The 18,471-nt window shown below is 44.8% G+C and overlaps 1 protein-coding gene across 3 annotated transcripts in view; it reads left to right on the top strand.

Annotated features, from left to right (window-relative positions):
• The window catches only part of ARHGAP31 (Rho GTPase activating protein 31), a 123,602-nt gene that overhangs the window by 93,402 nt on the left and 11,729 nt on the right, over positions 1 to 18,471 (top strand). For 2 of the 3 annotated variants that reach the window (XM_015129955.3, XM_077993854.1), the window contains exons 7-10: positions 2,458 to 2,656; positions 5,493 to 5,617; positions 11,490 to 11,552; positions 14,135 to 14,695. In XM_015129955.3, the coding sequence (XP_014985441.3) occupies positions 2,458 to 2,656; positions 5,493 to 5,617; positions 11,490 to 11,552; positions 14,135 to 14,695 (948 nt within the window). The remainder of the gene's footprint in view (positions 1 to 2,457; positions 2,657 to 5,492; positions 5,618 to 11,489; positions 11,553 to 14,134; positions 14,696 to 18,471) is intronic. The other variant, XM_015129956.3, reaches the window with a different exon arrangement.

The following is an 18,471-nucleotide window of genomic DNA, read 5'->3' as shown; positions in this document are numbered from 1 at the left end:
TTTATATATATATGTATATGTATACATTTTTAAATGTCTACTATATTTTTGTAGACTACTGGGCCAGTGGGCAAACAGGAAAGGGGAAGCAGATGAAAGATCCATTTAGGTCATGCGAAGGGATGGGTTTGTTCTGTGTCTTGGGAAAGCATTGGAGGGTTTTGAGCAGGCCAGTGCAGGATCTAAGCCTTCCAGCTGCTGTGTGGAGGAGAGGCTGAGAGGCTGGAAGCAGGGAGACCAGTTGAGAAGCTATGGCAAAAGCAGTGGGAAATCATGGCAGCCTGTAGCAGTGGGAAGGAGGAAAGTGGCTGGGTTCCGGATGCATTTTGGAGGTAGAGTTACAAGCCTTGCTTATAGGCTGTATATGGAAGGAGAGATGAATTAAGGAAATGAATAAATAAAAAATAACAACCCCCCAGGCTTTAGCTTAGGCACTGGGTGGTCCGTGGTGCCACCTACTGACACAGAGAAGATGAGAGGAGGTACTAGAGTAGAGCAGAGGAGCACGGATCACAAGCTCTGTTACAAAATGTAAAGTTAGAAATGGCTAAGCAGAGGCCAGGCGCGGTGGCTCATGCCTGTAATCCCAGCGTTTTGGGAGGCTGAAGCGGGCAAATCACTTGAGGTCAGGAGTTCGAGACCAGCCTGGCCAACATGGAGAAACCCCATTACTATTTTAGAAAATGCAAAAAATTAGCTGGGCATGGTGGTGGGTGCCTGTAATCCCAGCTACTCAGGGGGCTGAGGCAAGAGAATCATTTGAACCCAGGAGTCGGAGGTTGCAGTGAGCCGAGATTGCACCACTGCAGTCCAGTCTGGGCGACAGATTGAGACTCCGTTTCAAAAAACAAAAAACGAAAACCAAAAACGTAACTAACACACACACACGCAAACATCTAAGCAGAGACGCTGAACGGGCCTTAGTCCTAGGAGCCTGGAGCTGAGGGGAGAGGTGGGCACTAAACTTGGTCTTCTGCAGTTTATGTTCCTCCCATTGTTGCAGTTGCTCCCAGAGTGAGTTAATGTATGTATTTATTTTTATGTATTTTTAAGCAAATACATAATCATGAATAATAAAGAATATGTGAGAGTCTTTGAACAAATATTCAAAGTAGATTAAATTTAAATATTTTAACCCTCTTTGGATTGGGTCAAAAGACTGCGTTAAAGCCAGAAAGTTTACTGAAAAGTTTTCAGGATCCCAGGCTGTATTTAACAGTAGTCCTACTGAATGAGTGCCATGCTAGTCCTCCCCAGAAACACCCCATTGTCACATAACAGTTGTCTCCATTTTCCATGAGGCCCTTTTTCAATAGTTTTACTTCTCCCCACCCACAGAGGGTCATGCGCTGCAAAGAGAAATAGTGCCATCAATTTGCTTTCTGAAAATACAGTGAGTCTTCCACCAAAAGTGATTTCAATTGATCTAAATTATCCTTGAGTCTCTTTACTACTTCAGAAGTCATAGAAAACTGGCAAGGTCACCAAAAGCTAAATAGAAGCAAACTCAGACTATTTTTTAACTTAGATCAGCTTCACAACCTCAGCACTATTGATATTTAGTGCTGGATGATTCCTACTGTGGGGCACTGCTCTGTGCATTGCAGGACGTTTAACAGCATCCCTGGCCTTTGCCTACTAGATACCAGTAGCACTCCCACACACATTGATGACCATCAAAAATATCTCCAGACATTGCCAGATGTCCCTGAGTGGGGAGGGGAGTGGTACACAAAATCACCTCAAGGTGAGAACCACTGACTTGGAGAAAAGAGAATCCTGTGCGTCAGTGATTGTCATCATCGCTTCCGTTCCTTAAAAAAAATGCCATAGAATAGGAAAGGATCCGCTACATACACTAGAAGACAACTGGGTAGTGAGTAAGAAAACCACAGGGCATAGTATAGGCTGTATCTTCCTGTGGCAGGGATATAAGCCTAGATGATCTGGGAAAGTAGAGGTTCTAACCTGAAATGGCCTTGGAGCGTGTGCTCTCCAGCTGTGGGGAGGAGAGGCAGCCTCCTATCCTACTCTGACCGTTAGGCTACCTCCGTGGCTGGACAGACATTCCCACCTGGCTGAAGCATGAGGCAGAGGCAGAGTTTTCAGGAGTAAAGACTCGTTGTTGTCACTCTGGCTCACAATGAGTGTTCAATAAATGCTTGTTATAGGCATGAATGAATGAATGAACGAATAAGTGAATGGTCCCTCTCTGAAAAGTATGGAAGGTGCAGCTACCTCCTGAAGCCCCTGTTTGTCCTCTGGCAAGTCTGGCCAGGAGAGTCATCAGTTTCCCGTGTGCAGCCTCAGCCCCAGGCCCCACCATGCCCAAGAGAAGCCAGGGTGGCACTCAGCCCCCATCATGGGATCAGGAATGGAGGGACTGTGGATGGGGACTCTGGGTGGATGTGATGAGCAGGCGTCCTCCAACACTGAGCTCTTCTGTTGCCTTTACAGCAAACCGGCCTATCATGAAGAGCCTGACCTTGCCAGCCCTCTCCCTGCCCATGAAGCTGGTGAGCCTTGAGGAAGCTCAGGCCCGCAGCCTGGCCACTAACCATCCTGCTCGCAAGGAAAGGAGGGAGAACAGCCTGCCTGAGATTGTCCCTCCCATGGGCACCCTCTTCCACACAGTCCTTGAGTTACCAGACAACAAGTAAGTGGCACTCTTTTAAAAAAATTCTAGGAGATGTGTGGTTGAAGAGGAAAGAGGAGGAGAGGTATACAGTCTCAGGATCAAGATGGCGGTGTGGATTGGAGGTACCATCTGGGTTGGGGTTTAAGGAAACATTCCAGAAGAGAAGGGAGCTGTCTCTACAACTCTCTCACCAGCGGTTGATGCCTTTATGCATACACTGCCCCAAAGTTAACAAGACCCCCGATCTCCCATTGATCAAGCACCATGTTGGGAGAGTGTTAGAGGGGTCACATCATAAGTCATGACTGAAATTCCTGACTTTTTAGTATGGATAAATCAGGCTTGGTGTTTACAAAATAAAGTTTACTAAAAACAAAAATTTGACCCCCTCCCTTGACCCTCCATCCCCACGTGACAATACAAAAGGCATAGGGTTGAGTGTTCTGATGGAGGACACCTTGACAAATAGTGTCATTCTAGGCTGATAGCTCTGGGTGAGCAGCACTTGGGGATGTGCAAACCTGGCATCCTTGTCAGAGCCTGTCAGAGCCCTCCCTCATCTCCAAAACAAATAAAGCATTGTTTTCATTGGTAGAATATTTTCTTTTCTCATTTCTCCCTGTCACTTCCTCTGTTGCCACCTGGGTCTCTACCCACCCCCTCACTCGTACCCCATGGTAGAAAGAAGCAGGGTTTGAACAGGAGTCCTAAAATCTAAGCAGATTGTAGGTGGAGGGGCTGAAAGGCAACCTTTCCATTGAAGGTGTCATCCCCACTGTTTGGTCAGTGAAAAGAGGTATGAAAGCAGGCACCTCTTGCACAGGCTGCCACCTTGCACAACTCGGAGATGCCAGTCATGCTGCATGCTATAGGAATGACATATCTGGAACTCATCTGGTGAGAAACCCATCTGTGTGCTGGAAAGTATATGGGTTGTGTTTTCCTGAGACTGAGCTCCACTGCTCCTTTCCCTATGTCCCTGGAGAATAAGTCTCATTTCTCCCTGATCCTCCAGAGATCAGGAAGAATACCTTGGAAAGACCATCAAATGCATTTTCTTTGTGCTTTAAACCACACCTGGGGTGCACCATACCCAAAGGTATGCTACCCTATAAAATATTCCCCAAGGATAAAAGCTTGACAAAATGCAGGCCAAGTCCAAAGGAAACCACCAAGCACTGCAAAGCTATCTCAGATGGATCATAAAAACATCCTGGGTCCAGGTACAATGACTCACTCCTGTAATCCCAGCACTTTGGGAGGCTAAGATGGGAGGATCATTTGAGCCCAGGAGTTTGAGACCAGTCTGGGCAACATGGTGAAACCCAGTCTTTTTTTTTTTTTTTTTTTTTTTTTGAGACGGAGTCTCGCTCTGTCACCCAGGCTGGAGTGCAGTGGCCGGATCTCAACTCACTGCAAGCTCTGCCTCCCGGGTTTACGCCATTCTCCTGCCTCAGCCTCCCGAGTAGCTGGGACTACAGGCACCCGCCACCTCACCCGGCTAGTTTTTTGTATTTTTTAATAGAGACGGGGTTTCATCATGTTAGCCAAGATGGTCTCGATCTCCTGACCTCGTGATCCGCCCGTCTCGGCCTCCCAAAGTGCTGGGATTACAGGCTTGAGCCACCGCGCCCAGCTGAAACCCAGTCTTTACAAAAAATAAAAATATCAGCCGGGTGTGGTGGCATGTGCCTGTAGTCCCAGTTACTTGGGAGGCCGAGGCAGGAGGATTGCTTGAGCCCAAGAGGTCAAGACTGCAGTAAGTCTTGTTTGCACCACCGAACTGCAGCCTGGGTAACAGAGCGAGATCCTGTCTCAAAAACAACAACAACAACATCAACAGCAACAAACATGGTGGGCTTGAGATCTGGATGTTCCATGAGAGCCCTGCAGAGACACTAGGTGCCTTGTGGAACTCACAGATTACAGGTTTTCATCCTGAAACTTTATACATTCCAATGGCTGGGCAGAGCCACAGCAGGGCAAGGCCTCCATGGTGACCCCTGGGGTGCCAGGCTCTCTCGACCCAGCCTAGTGCTCCCCTTTGCCCATCTCACCAAAGCAGCCTGGTGTGAGGCTAAGCCAGAGACACACTAACTACCCTCTGCCTTTCTCTGTAGTGATCATTGACCACGCCCTGCAGGCTGCTACTCTCCTCAGCCTCACCAGGCCAGACTCTTTTCCAGGTCGACTTTCTCATCCAACCCTTTTCAGTCCATGAAAGTCTTCACCAGCCCTCTCTTTGCCTGTGGATGTCCCAGCAGTGTGGTTATAGTGCCGGAGCCTAACAGGACTCAGGTCCATATGGTCTTCAGTGCTTCATCCTGCATAAAAACTGGCCATGTGTGGTGGATGGCCCAGTCCTGTCATCCCAGCACTTGGGAGGCTGAAGTGAGAGGATGGCTTGAGGCCAAGTGTTTAAGACCAGCCTGGACAAGATAGTGAGACCCCCATCTCTATAAATGAATAAATGAATGAAATGAATGAATGGTGTCTTTGAAATTCCAGAACAAAAGTGCTTATCAGAATTCCCAGAATTGCGTGTTTGCTTGTGACTGCTGAGATTCCCACCGATCCTTGCCTCTGTTTGCCCCCACCTCTGCCTTTAATATCACACTTTACCTCTTGCCCTGGGAAATACAGTTTGCTGTGACTCATGAAAGCCTTGCTTGGTCACCTGGGGCATCTCTAGACAAGGTAAGAATCAAGTTTACCTTGGATTTTAGAGGGGAATTTCCTGAAATATCAGAGCCATTCATAACTAAGGACATAAATGGAATATTTGGTCTCAATTTAAAAGTCCCCTTGAAATGACTAGTTAACAAACTAACCCCTTATGCCTTGGTTCTTTTAGGCGAAAGCTCTCCAGTAAATCAAAGAAGTGGAAATCAATATTTAACCTGGGACGTTCTGGATCGGACTCCAAATCAAAACTGAGTAGAAATGGGAGTGTATTTGTGAGAGGACAGAGGCTCTCGGGTAAGAATCAACAGTGATTGTTTTATGATACAAATATTAGTTTCCTAGCTCTGCTTATTAAGTCTTGGTTTGATCTTATCAAACACACTAACTCTGAAAGAGAAACTTATAAATTAACTGGGGGAAGAGGAGTCTTTTTAAAAAAAGTTTTAGACTTACTAAAAAAATTGCAAAAAAGGTACACAGAGAACCTATATACCCTTCATGCAGCTTCTCCCAATGTGAACATCTTATATAAGTTATCAAAGCCAAACATTAATATTGATACAATACTCCTAACGAATTTGCAGATCTTATTCATATTTGGCCAGCTGTCCCACTACTGTTCTTTTTCTGGTCTAGGATCCAATCCAGGATCTCACACTGCATTTGGTTGTTATGTCTCCTTAACCTCTGCCAATCCAGAACAATTACTCCGTCTTTTTGACCGTGATAACTTGGAAGAGTACTGACCATTTATTTAGTAGAATCTACTTCAGGGAGAGTTTGTCCAGTGTTTTCTCGTGGTTAGACTGAGGTTAGGAATTTTGGCAGAAAGCCTGCAGAAGTGACCCTGTGCCTGACTCAATGTGTCATATTAGGAGGCACATGATGTCAGTATCTTATTGCGTGTGAAGAGAACTGTGATCCCTTGGTTAAAGTGCTCTTTGTCATGAATTTTAGGATCCTCTAATGGTTCTTGGATGTAACAGTTATTCCTATGGCATTGCTAAATGATGATTTTCTATTAACTGGAATTCTGCTGAAAAGACCTGTCCCTTCTCCCCCAGGGTCGTGATTTTTAAAGAAGGATGCTACCCCATGGGACTTATTTCTGAGTATTGAATAGAAATTGATACAGGAAGGAAATGAGGGAACCATATATAGTGGGGAATTTAACCAGTGCAGCTAAATATGATGTCAGGAAAGAGAAGACCAAGGAAATTTTTCATAACGATCTTTAGTGTTATAGATTGAAAGTATGATAAAAATGGAGGCAATAGTTATGAAACCAAGGTGTAAAAGAGAAATGTACAAATGCAATGAGCAAACTTTGACTGGATCCTGGTAAAAAAAAAATAATAATAAAAATAAAAGAGCTGACCGAGCACAGTGGTTCGTGCCTGCAATCCCAACACTTGGGAGGCTGAGGTGGGCGGATCACTTGAGCCCAGGAGTTCGAGACCAGCCTGAGGAACATGGCAAAACCACATTTCTAAAAAACAAAAACAAAAAACCTCCAAAAGACAATTTGGGGAACAAAGAGGGAAAATGTGGATATAGACTGGATATTAAATGATATTAAGGAATTATAAATTTTCATAGTGTGCTAATGGTTCTTAGGAGACATATGCTAAAATTAAAGTATTCAAGGATGAAGCAGCAAAATACTGACACTTTCAAATAACTAGCATATTATAGGTAGGTAGATAAATATCAATATAGAACTAGATAATGCAAATATAAGGCAAAATGTCAATAATTATCAAACTAGGTGGTAAGTTTAAGGGTGGTAGGTTTCTAAATGTTTGAAATTTTTAATAGAGATTTGGGGGAAAATTAATTCCTATAGGAAAAATGTGAGATAATGTTTTTAAGGACTTTCCTCAAACCCGGTAATAATCACATGCCAAGGATCAGAAAGTCCAGATTTTAGAAATCTTTATGTTTGCCTGTTAGAGTAAGGAGGGGTGTCACAGTACAGCAGTTACAACGATTTAGGCTGTAAATAATGGCAAATCAATTCAATCAACTTATGCAATGAGGGAATTTACTGGCTTCTGCAGTTGAACACCCTGATAGAGGGAAGGCTTCAGGGGGTTTAATACATGGGCTCTGTCATGATTTCTCCATGTTTTCCCCAGCTGTGTCCTCCTTTGGGTCAGCTTCATCCCCAGACTGGCTTCCTTTCTGTGGCAAAGTGGCTGCAGTAGTTCTAGGCTTTCCCTCTGACTATCCCTCTAGGTCCAGAGGGAGAAAGAACATTTCTGGTAGCTTGCTCCTAAGAGCAGGGACCCTTCTTTTCCAGAAGGCCTCATCAAAATTCCCCTTGTCTCAGTATCCTTCACTGAGCCACATGGTTCAGTCCCTGTTGTCAATGGTGTGCCTTGTGCTGATTGGCTTCAGCCTGGGATCCTGAGCCAACTCCTCGCATGAGGAATGGGACTCACACCCACGAAGTACAAGAGCCATGTGCGAAGGGCAGAAGGGAAATGGACTCTGGGTACGCATCTGTAATCACCGTATGGCAAAACTCAGCTTGCACAAAACGGAAAGATAGCCAGAATGAAGAGGACAGGTTGCCACAAGTGTGGCAAGACAGATACAAATCAGAAAATAGGATTCTTAAGGGAGAAACAGGGGAGAAGAGTACCTGACCAGAAACTCCTAATCTATGAAAAGAGCTTTGCTTAAGCACATCAAAGAGAGAATTTCAGTTGCAGAATTAGTGGTACAGCCATGAGAGAGGTTCGCCAGCAATGAAAAGTCAAAAAACAGCAAAACAAAACAACAAAAAGGAAATAAGTGGTTTGCTTTGATCTTTACTTAGGAAGATTTCCACCCCCATGTGGTTTTCAAAAAGAACAAGTCCAAGGCACTAGATCAAATGGTGGTAAACTCACAGAACATGCAAGATGCCCCTGGCCAGGGCTTCTCACACCTGGACCTCAGAATCGCCCACAGAGCGGATCACACCATAGCAATTTTGCCTCAGGAGGTCTGTGGTGAGGTCTGAGTATTGGTAATTTTCTAAAAACTCCCCAGGTGATTCTGATATGCAGCCAGGGTTGAAAGTCACTGGCTTATGATCTTATGAACAAACTAATCAGATCTTCACTAACTGAATGCAGGGGTGAAATTCAAGAATTGTCAGTGTCAATATAAGTGGCACCCTGTGGCCTTAACTATTGCCTGAAGTGGTTTCTTTTTACCAGAAGAATATTGCTGGCAACTCTGGAAAATAAAGACCAATAGGCTTCATGGCCATAACTTCAATGGAATCTGTGATTAAAGTTAGGCCATTGAACCCCATAACAAATGTAATCTACCAGTGTGGTCTCTGTAAGTGGCATGTGAGCTCACTGTTGAAATATGTATGTGAAAAGGGGAACCAGTGGATTAACACACGTAAATAATATGCTTTAAAATCCCGTAACTAAGGACATTTAAAAACTTAATTCACCACGAATAGTATTGGGATCGTTTTGGGTGGGGAGGAGTGAGTGAAGGGGTGTTTAACCATATGTAGAAAATGAAACAGGTAAGAAAGAAAGTGTTGGAAAAAATGGAGAACTGAATTAAGACGCATAAACTTTAGAGCCTTCCAGATACGGGTATTTTAATTGATTCCATTTAAGTTGTTTGTACATTATTAAAGAGAAAGAAGAGTTCAGGGCACCCTCTTGAGCAGAGAAATTTCAAAGCCATATGGCTATAGCAGGTCCAGGCTCACCTTTGAGTAACGCAGCTAAGAGAGGAGGACTCAAGGACACAAAGGCTGCCAGAAAACTGGGGGGTGCACCTCTGTGAGGCCAGGCCAAGGTCCCAGACAGAAAAATGTAATCTAAATATAGTCATAGGCCACAGGAGCCTGAGCTGTTGGTTACTCTCCAGAAAGGGGGCCAGGGAATGCTTGGGCACTGTCCCCCAAGCCACATCTCTGATGTGCTGCTGTGCTGCGCAAGGCCACAAGGAACTGCATCATGAGAAAGAGGCTTCAACACCACCAAAGGTGGGTGGACACTGATGGACCTACAGACAGAGCTGCTGCCCGGCCTCTGTGACGCAGTCAGGGGCACCTGGTTCACTGCCTGTCAAGGTTGACACGTGGAAACCAGAGAAATTCCAGCCTGGAAAACAAAGGCAATGCATGTCCTAGAATACACAAACAAAGGGATGCTGACCAGGTAGGGTCAGGGCAGTAAATCAATTTATAGATTTGTGGAAATAGCAGATCTTCAAAGGATAAGAATTCTGGGGCACATTGGAAGTGAGGAGGTGAAAGGCAATCTCTGCCTTTGCAAAGGATTTGCATGGAGATGGCTGGGCGTCCCACAGCAGGCCCCAGAAAGAGAGAAGCCCCACGCTGGGAGACCAAGGGGTTAATTCAGAACCTCCCAGAAGAAGCAGGTTTGGATCAAGGAGGAAGAACAGGGGAACTTTAAACAAGAAACAAAAACAAGCTTGAGTTACAGCTCAATTTTGGTTAAGGCCAACTCTAACTGCTTCTCATAGAACCTTCTCCTGTCTTCCCTTTTGTTGCTGAGCCCTAATCCATCTGGAATAGCAGCAACAACAATCAATAATTATTACTTTTTAATGAGTACTTACTCTATTGCAGACTAGTACAATATAATTACCTTATAGTCATTACCTATGTAATCCTCACAACAGCTCTATTTTTTCTCATTTTACACATGATAAAACTGGAATTTAGAAAAGTTTAACTGTCACTTTGGGAGGCCAAGGCAGGAGGATTGCTTGATTCTAGGAGTTTGAGACCAGTCTGGGCAACACAGTGAGACCCTGTTTCTAAAAAAAATTTTTTTTTATTAGCCAGATTTGTTGGTGTGTGCCCGTAGTCCTAGCTACTCCAGAGGCTAGGGCAGGAAGATTGCTTGAGCCCAGGAGGTTGAGGCTGCAGTTAGCTTATGATCACTCTATCACACTCCAGCCTGGGCAAGAGAATGAGACACTGTCTAAAAAAAAATTTAGCTGTTTGGCTGAGGTCACACAGCCCAAAAGTGGCAGAGCTGGAATTCAAACCCAGATGTTTCTGAATTCAGGTTACCTTAAGGGCTACTAGTCCTGGGCCTCCTGCTTCCACGTACCCTCTTTCCCCTCTTGACAAGCTCGACCTAGAAGGAACAACCTTTCAGCCAATTTAGTTCCCTGAAAAGAGATGGTGTTTGTGAATGCATCTATTTAATACTATGCCTGGAATACGTTTTTACTCATTTAAACCACACTTCCAAAAGGTGCTAAGGTGGCTTACAAATATGCCTGGCGCACACCCAGTCACAGAGTAGGTGTGCAAAAATGGTTTTGTTGGGATCTGTTCCAGGGTGAGGTTGACGGGTGACATCATTGGGGAGCACCCAGCCTGCAGGCCTCAAGGAACAGAGCTGAATCTGACAGAAACCTAACTCCAATTCCCTTGGGCCCTCTCACCTGCTGTACCACATTTGCAGTAGCTAAGATATGGTCTCAGCTCTCTGCTGCTGAATACAAAGAGTGGCCTGGAGCCTCATGGATTCTACCCCTGGATTCATCCTTGAATACTTTTTGTACAGTAAAATTGGGACTCCTCATTTGCGATGAGCTATTTGACAAAATTGCAATTTACCTTTATTGTAAAATATTAATAAAACTTTGATCTATAACTGCCCTGAATTTATGAAGTCTGTCCCATTAAGAAAGTAGGAGGCCAGGCGCGGTGGCTCAAGCCTGTAATCCCAGCACTTTGGGAGGCCGAGACGGGCGGATCACGAGGCCAGGAGATCGAGAGACGATCCCGGCTAACACGGTGAAACCCCGTCTCTACTAAAAAATACAAAAAAACTAGCCGGGCGAGGTGGCGGGCGCCTGTAGTCCCAGCTACTCGGGAGGCTGAGGCAGGAGAACGGCGTAAACCTGGGAGGCGGAGCTTGCAGTGAGCTGAGATCCGGCCACTGCACTCCAGCCTGGGTGACAGAGCAAGACTCCGTCTCAAAAAAAAAAAAGAAAGTAGGAACATCTAGGGTGGGGTAGAGGAATGTTTTCAAGGGGATCAATTATACTAGAAATCTTTCCTAAAGAATTTTGTCTTGTGTACTTAAACAGCCTGACCTATTTTTCTGAATGCTTTCTGTTAATATGCATTCATCAAGGATATTTTTTCTTTTGTCTTTAGTGGAAAAGGCTACTATCCGACCAGCTAAAAGCATGGACTCACTGTGTTCAGTGCCTGTGGAAGGTAAGATTTTACAAGTAGTTTCTGAGTTGGAGATTACAACTAGGAGGCTGGGGCTCACTTGCCTTTATAAGCTGTCGTGCCTGCTTCTCTGTAGTCACAATCACACACAACTAACTAGTCCCAAATCCCTCCCTGACCCTACCCTAATTTAAGGGGTTTACATAGCCCCATAACCTCCCCTACCTTACTCCAGGGCTAGGTCTAAAGAGCCATCCTCTTTGCCCATCCTTCCTCTAGCCACAGCTGCAGTCCATGGCTATTTTTCATTCAAACCTGAACCAGGTAAAAGGTCAACACCTGAAACCTAAGGCAGAAGAGGCTTCCCCTTTGGGCAGAAAGAAAGAGCCAAGCATTGGTTTATGCCCTATGGTTTTATGCCTAGAGGCCTATGTATCTTGAATTTGGCTGTTTCCATATGCATTTGCTTCCTAGTTTTTGTGTCAAGTCATGATTTTCAGTTGGTAGGTTCATTCATGTATCCATTCATTCATTCATTTATTATGTATCATTAAACATTAATTAGGCACCAGCTATGTATCAGCCATGTGCAAACCACAATATCCTTTGTTGGGGCAAACGTGTATACAGTTGCACATGAGGTAACACCCACCACCAAAATAACACATAACATTTGTTCTCACAGCTCTATCCTTCAGGGCTGACTTGCCTGTATCTCTCCCTTCTATTTCTGTTAAGTAACCAATAAGCACCATTACAAGTTACAGGGCAAAGGATTTGTCTGGCAACAGACTGTTAAAACTCCCCTATACTTATCCTATGACTTTCCAGCCCCTTTAATACAAGACATTTTTCTCTTTCAAAAATGGGTGAGACCAAAACAATACAGAAAATCTTTAGAACAACATTTTAAAAATAATTCTAAACCTGGGCCGGGTATGGTGGCTCACACCTGTAATCGCAGCACTTTGGGAGGCTGAGGCAGGCAGATCACTTGAGGCCAGGAGTTCGTGACCAGCCTGGCCAACATGGTGAAACCCTGTCTCTACTAAAACAAATACAAGAAATTAGCCAGGCGTGGTGGTGCATGCCTATAATCCCAGCTACTCAGGAGGCCAAGGCATGAGAATCGCTTGAACCCAGGAGGCAGAGGCTGAGGCACAAGAATCATTTGAACTCAGGAGGTGGAGATTGCCGTTAGCCGAGATTGTGCCACTGCACTTCAGCCTGTCTCAAATAATAATAATAATAATAATAATTAATAATAATTCTAAACCTGTATAATACTCAGTGAGGTCTTCTTAAGTTAACTTGATAGTTTCAGCATTTTCTTACTTTTATATTCATACGTTTGCTTTGGTTTAGAAACTTCTTGGCAGTTCTTGCCCAGTTTTGCAGGAGTTAATATTTCAAAATATAGGTCATTATATACATGACATGTGAGTATTGGACAGTTCATCTAACTGCTGAGTCTCGGTGTCCTCATGTGTTAAAGATCATTACACTTTCTTACTGGGTGGTCATAAGAACTTTAAGCATAAACTTATGTAAGATGCCCAGTTTAGTGCTTAGTACCAAATTAGAAATTATTTTCTAGATCCCTGGCAACTCACATATCATCTCCAAGCTTCTTTACTTCCCATGTAGACTTTTTTCTTCCTTGCCTTCATGTCTAAGCCAGTCAAGAACTCGGTCTGGGCGTAGGGGCTCATACCTGTCATCCCAGCACTTTGGGAGGCCGAGGCAGGCACATCACCTGAGGTCAGGAGTTTGAGACCAGCCTGGCCAACATGGTGAAATCTCCTCTCTACTAAAAATGCAAAAATTAGCCAGGCGCGGTGGCAGGTGCCTGTAATCCCAGCTACTCAGGAGGTTGAGGCAGGAGAATCGCTTGAACCCAAGAGGTGGAGGTTGTGGTAAGCCGAGATCACGACACTGCACTCCGGCCTGGGTGACAGAGCTGTACTCCGTCTCAAAAAATATATATATTCGCTCCTCACAACTGTACTTTCTAACATTTAGTTAATTTACATTTCTAGTTTCTCATCCTCAGAATCAACAGGAAGAAGCCTGAGAAAAGGTGGGAAAGGTCTAGTTGTTAACAGCATTTGTTTCCTAGCTGGGAAATCAAAAACCCCCCTGTCTGGGTCCATCTGCTAGAGAAAACTTAAAACAATAAGTTTTAAAGTTCTAAAATAAGACAAGATTCTGTTTATTTTTCATTTTTGTCTTCTTCATTTTGAGCAAATATCATCCTACCACCTCCCATCTGTCTCTTTATTTTTTCATGATCTACAATTAATGCCTGGTAGATGATGGCTCTGTTTAGCAACTTTAGCAGTAATCTTTTTTTGAAAACTGCTCTACCTGCAAAGTTTAAAAGTGATCTGTATGGCACGACAGCAAATGGTCCTACCAAAGCATCATGCTAAAATTCTGTGCATATAAGGAAGTGCTTTCTCTTTTGTCATCCAGATGTTACCTGTCTTTATCTGGGCGGTTATGCCCCTATTAGAATGCTGTGCCTCTCTAGTATTCAAATGTCGTGTGCCTGCCCTTACTGGAAGGCCTGCCATTGTATGTGTGCCCAGGCTGCTGACCATACACCTGTTCCTTTTTACTAGGAAAAGAAACCAAGGGAAATTTCAATCGAACAGTTACCACCGGTGGATTTTTCATTCCAGCAACAAAGATGCACTCCACCGGCACTGGCAGCTCATGTGACCTCACCAAGCAGGAGGGCGAATGGGGCCAGGAGGGGATGCCTCCGGGGGCTGAGGGCGGCTTTGATGTCCATCTCCAGGGCGCTCAGGCCCGGCCCCCACCGGAACAACTGAAGGTTTTCCGGCCTATTGAGGATCCAGAGGGCGAGCAAACAGCCCCAAAGATGCTGGGTATGTTCTACACTTCGAACGACAGCCCTAGCAAATCCGTCTTCACCAGCAGCCTCTTCCAGATGGAGCCGTCGCCGCGTCACCAGCGCAAGGCGCTGAACATCTCTGAGCCCTTTGCGGTGTCTGTGCCGCTCCGCGTGTCCGCCGTCATCAGCACCAACAGCACGCCGTGCAGAACACCCCCGAAGGAGCTACAGTCTCTTTCCAGCCTGGAAGAGTTTTCTTTTCATGGATCAGAGAGCGGAGGCTGGCCAGAAGAAGAGAAACCGCTGGGAGCTGAGACTTCTGCAGGTAAGTAGAGGAGGGAGGGTCTCTTTCCATCGCAAGAGAGAAAAACCGGACTTCAATTTGCTTCGAGTTTGCAAGGCAATACAGTGAAGTGGTTAAGCCTGTGGGCTCTATAGCCCGACTGGGTACAAATCCAGACTTTGCCATTTCACTGCGTGATCTCCAGCAGGTGTAACCACTCTGTGCCTCGGTTTCTTAATCTGTAAAATGGAAATAATTATGTTAATAATAACTTTTTCATAAGTTTGTTGTAAGTATTAAATTATTTAATACATATGACGCTCTCAGAACAGTGTCTACATACAACAAGTATATAATAAATGTTACCTATTATTATTCTATTTGCTCACAGAGTGAGAAGGCACGAGAAAAACTCAGAATGGAATGCAGAGCTGGAATTGGGAATTCAGGTCTTCCAGTATCCTTCTCTCACCATCCACCCATCCTCATTTCTACTTTGTATTTGCAGACAACATGGCTAGCAACCCTAGCAACGAGAAAGAGCATCCCTCTCCCAATTTTTTGATATCAAATGCAGGAAGGATTCTGATTGGATCTGCCTGAGTCACATGCCCAGCCTTGGACCAGTCACTGTTGCCCAGCTCATTGGGTTCTGAGATTGGCCAGACTTGAGTCTCTGGGTGTGTCTGGAGTGAGGAGAAGTTCTTTTTTTTTTTTTTTTTTTTTTTTTTTTTTTTTTTTGAGACGGAGTCTCGCTCTGTCGCCCAGGCTGGAGTGCAGTGGCGCGATCTCGGCTCACTGCAAGCTCCGCCTCCCGGGTTCACGCCATTCTCCTGCCTCAGCCTCCCGAGTAGCTGGGACTACAGGCGCCCACAACCGCGCCCGGCTAATTTTTTGTATTTTTAGTAGAGACGGGGTTTCACCGTGGTCTCGATCTCCTGACCTTGTGATCCGCCCGCCTCGGCCTCCCAAAGTGCTGGGATTACAGGCGTGAGCCACCGCGCCCGGCCAGGTTCTTTAATTAACGAGCAAACATGGGCCACATAAAATGGAAGCAGGGAGCACCCTAAAGGAAAGGATGGCTGACAATCAAACCAACAAATGTTTATTGTGATTTAGGAATGTTTCTTTTCAGTTAATATTAGTCATTTTCAGCACCTATTAGGTTGTCAGGCACTCTCCTAAGTGTCCTGCAAATATTATCTCATTTCTCCCCTCTATCCTATGATATAGGTAGTTACTATTATCCCCATTTCCTTAAAGAGGAATAGGTTATTTACTCAATCACTCATAGCAAGGAAGTGGAAAAACCAGGATTTTAATCCAGACTTTAAAAAAGTCCACGCTTGTAACACGACCACGCTCCCTCCTGTGTTCACTATGGGCTGTGGAGTTACAAAGATTGTTAAGGCATGATCCCTTCCCCACAGTGAGCTCACAAACTAAGAAGGGAAATTGAAACACTGCACTGAAGTCCAGCACAGGGTCAGCCTATGGAAGAAGCATAAGAGCCTCCTCAGGATTTTTGGAATTAGGGAGGGGTTAGGTACCCAAAGCATCATGAAAGAGGTGTTCATAACAGATGGCAAGGGCATGAAGGAGAGGCAGTCCTCTCAGGAGGAGTCCAGGAAGATTTAGAAGAGGTGACATTTGGACTGAGCCTTCATAAATGGGTAAGGTTTCTCCATGCAGAAAAGATGAGAAAGGGCATTCCAGGCAGCTACATGTTGTGGGAAATATGTAGGTTTTGGAACCCAGCCTGGCTGATTCAGATGCTAGCTTTACTGCTTTTTGTCAGTGTGGCAGTGGGAGATTTTGGAGCCTGTTTCTCATCTGCAAAGCAGGGGAGGCTCCTATCCCAAAGGCTGTAGTGAGGTCTGAATGGGAAAATGTCCATAAAATACCTGTCCATAGTCCGGCTCACAGAAGATGTGAGTAAATATCAGTCCTCTCCTCCCATTTCCTTTCAGGATGGGTACACAGATGAGCACATTTCAGGGGATACAGTGATGCCTTGTCTGGAAAACAGTGTCATGGGCTGGCGTGGATGCAGCAGGATGAAGGGTAGGGGAGGGAGTGAAGGCTTTGAGGAAAACAGTGTTTCCAAAGGCTTTTGTGAGATTTGTTATCCTCTGTGGAAGAGTGGGTCGGGGTCTTTTAGAGACAGTCTGTTATCCACTTTTCCCCCCTCTCTCCTCCCTATAAATTAGAATACCCATTTTGCATTAAGTTGGTCTGGGAAAGACACTAAGGGAGACTCCAGCCCGCCTTCCTACCTGTGGCCAATGGGCAGTCAGGGCAGAAAGGGGGGCCTTGTGAAAGGCAGCCATCCAGATCTGAGACCCGGGGTGGAAGGGGACTGCTGAAAGTCTCAGGGGCAACAGGTCCCCTCACCCTGCTCTCTGACGGGGTGAGGTTAACCTCAGTGTTAACCTCATGATAACGTCCATGATTATTCCAGGTGGAGAACTTCACCTTCATTAGTTAAATATTTTTCTTTCTGTTGTGAAGTAGCAGTGGGCAAAAGAAAAAGAATTAAAGACAATTTTCCAGGTTACCCATTTAAACTTTTAGTTGATCTAGTCAAACCAACTCTCCCACTTTTGGCCAATCTAAGTGAAATTCCAGTGCGACCCAAAGCGTAGAGGTATCGAGTAAGTGGTGCATTTTAACTAAAGTTAAATGATTGTAAATACCGATTACTCTGAATGAAAAAATTGAAGGATTAATCAATGTAATCGTCATGGTTGATTATCCGACTTTTACCTGATTCAAGAGTATGTCCTGCTAACCTCATCCTCAGCTGGTGGGGAGGAAGGACAACAAACAGAATCCCTCCGAAAGTGAAGGATGAGCTTATGGGCTGGTGTAAAAATGACAACTAACACTCTCTGCATCCCGTTCTAGAAATGTTAATTAAGGAAGAGCAGAATAAACATATAGCTTTACAGAAACTTGATAAATGAAAATCCGGAATTTCCTTAAGAGGTATTAGGAGTTGCCTCATTCTTTTACTGAAGAACTTACAGTAGAATTCTCTTAGTTCTATTTTAGTGCATCTGAAATATGATTCTGTAACATCCGCAAAAAGTTGTTTTGCCCTATTTTTTTTTAACCAGGAGCAAGCCTACCTTGTAAACTCATTAGTTGATTATATTAGTTAAGGTACAGGCTAAGCTGCTATAATATAGAAAACCAAAAATACAGTGGCTCAAACAAGATAGAAGTTTATTTCTATCTTACGCACAAGTCCAGAGAGTAAGGTGACTGTGATCCAGGAGATCTGGTGTTCCAGGCTCCTTCAGCCATACCCAGGGGTGTTGTGCTTGTCTGCATGGTCAGAGTGGGCTCAACACCCCCGCAGTCACATTCCCACCCATGGGAAAGGGCTACAGGAAGAAGCTGAGCACCTTCCACTTAAGGATGTCACCTAGAAGCTGCTCACATCATTTCCACTGCATCCCATCTGCCAAACGTATTTCACATAGCCACACTCACCCTCAGGAGACTGAGAAATGTACTAGATGGAAAGCGATGTGCCCAGCTAAAACCTGAGGGGTGGGGGAGGTTCTAGCTCCAAATAAAGAAGAGGATAGATATTGGGCAGCGATTATCAATCTCTGCCTCTATGGTCACCCGCTTTGTGTATAATGCGTCACATGCTGGGAACGTGACAATGCCCTTCCCTTTTGAGCTATGGAGATTTCTTGTAGTTTAGAAGTAGCCACCAAATCTGTCAGCCAACAAAAATTTGTTGGAGATTTGCAGGTAATTTTTAGGAATAGATACTGCCTCTGTTCTGAGGAACCTACCCAAAG

The sequence above is a fragment of the Macaca mulatta genome, chromosome 2 (genome assembly GCF_049350105.2).
Source record: "Macaca mulatta isolate MMU2019108-1 chromosome 2, T2T-MMU8v2.0, whole genome shotgun sequence".
NCBI lineage: Eukaryota > Metazoa > Chordata > Mammalia > Primates > Cercopithecidae > Macaca > Macaca mulatta.
Note: the sequence above shows the minus strand (reverse complement) of the source record. Positions and strands in the feature narration are given on the sequence as shown.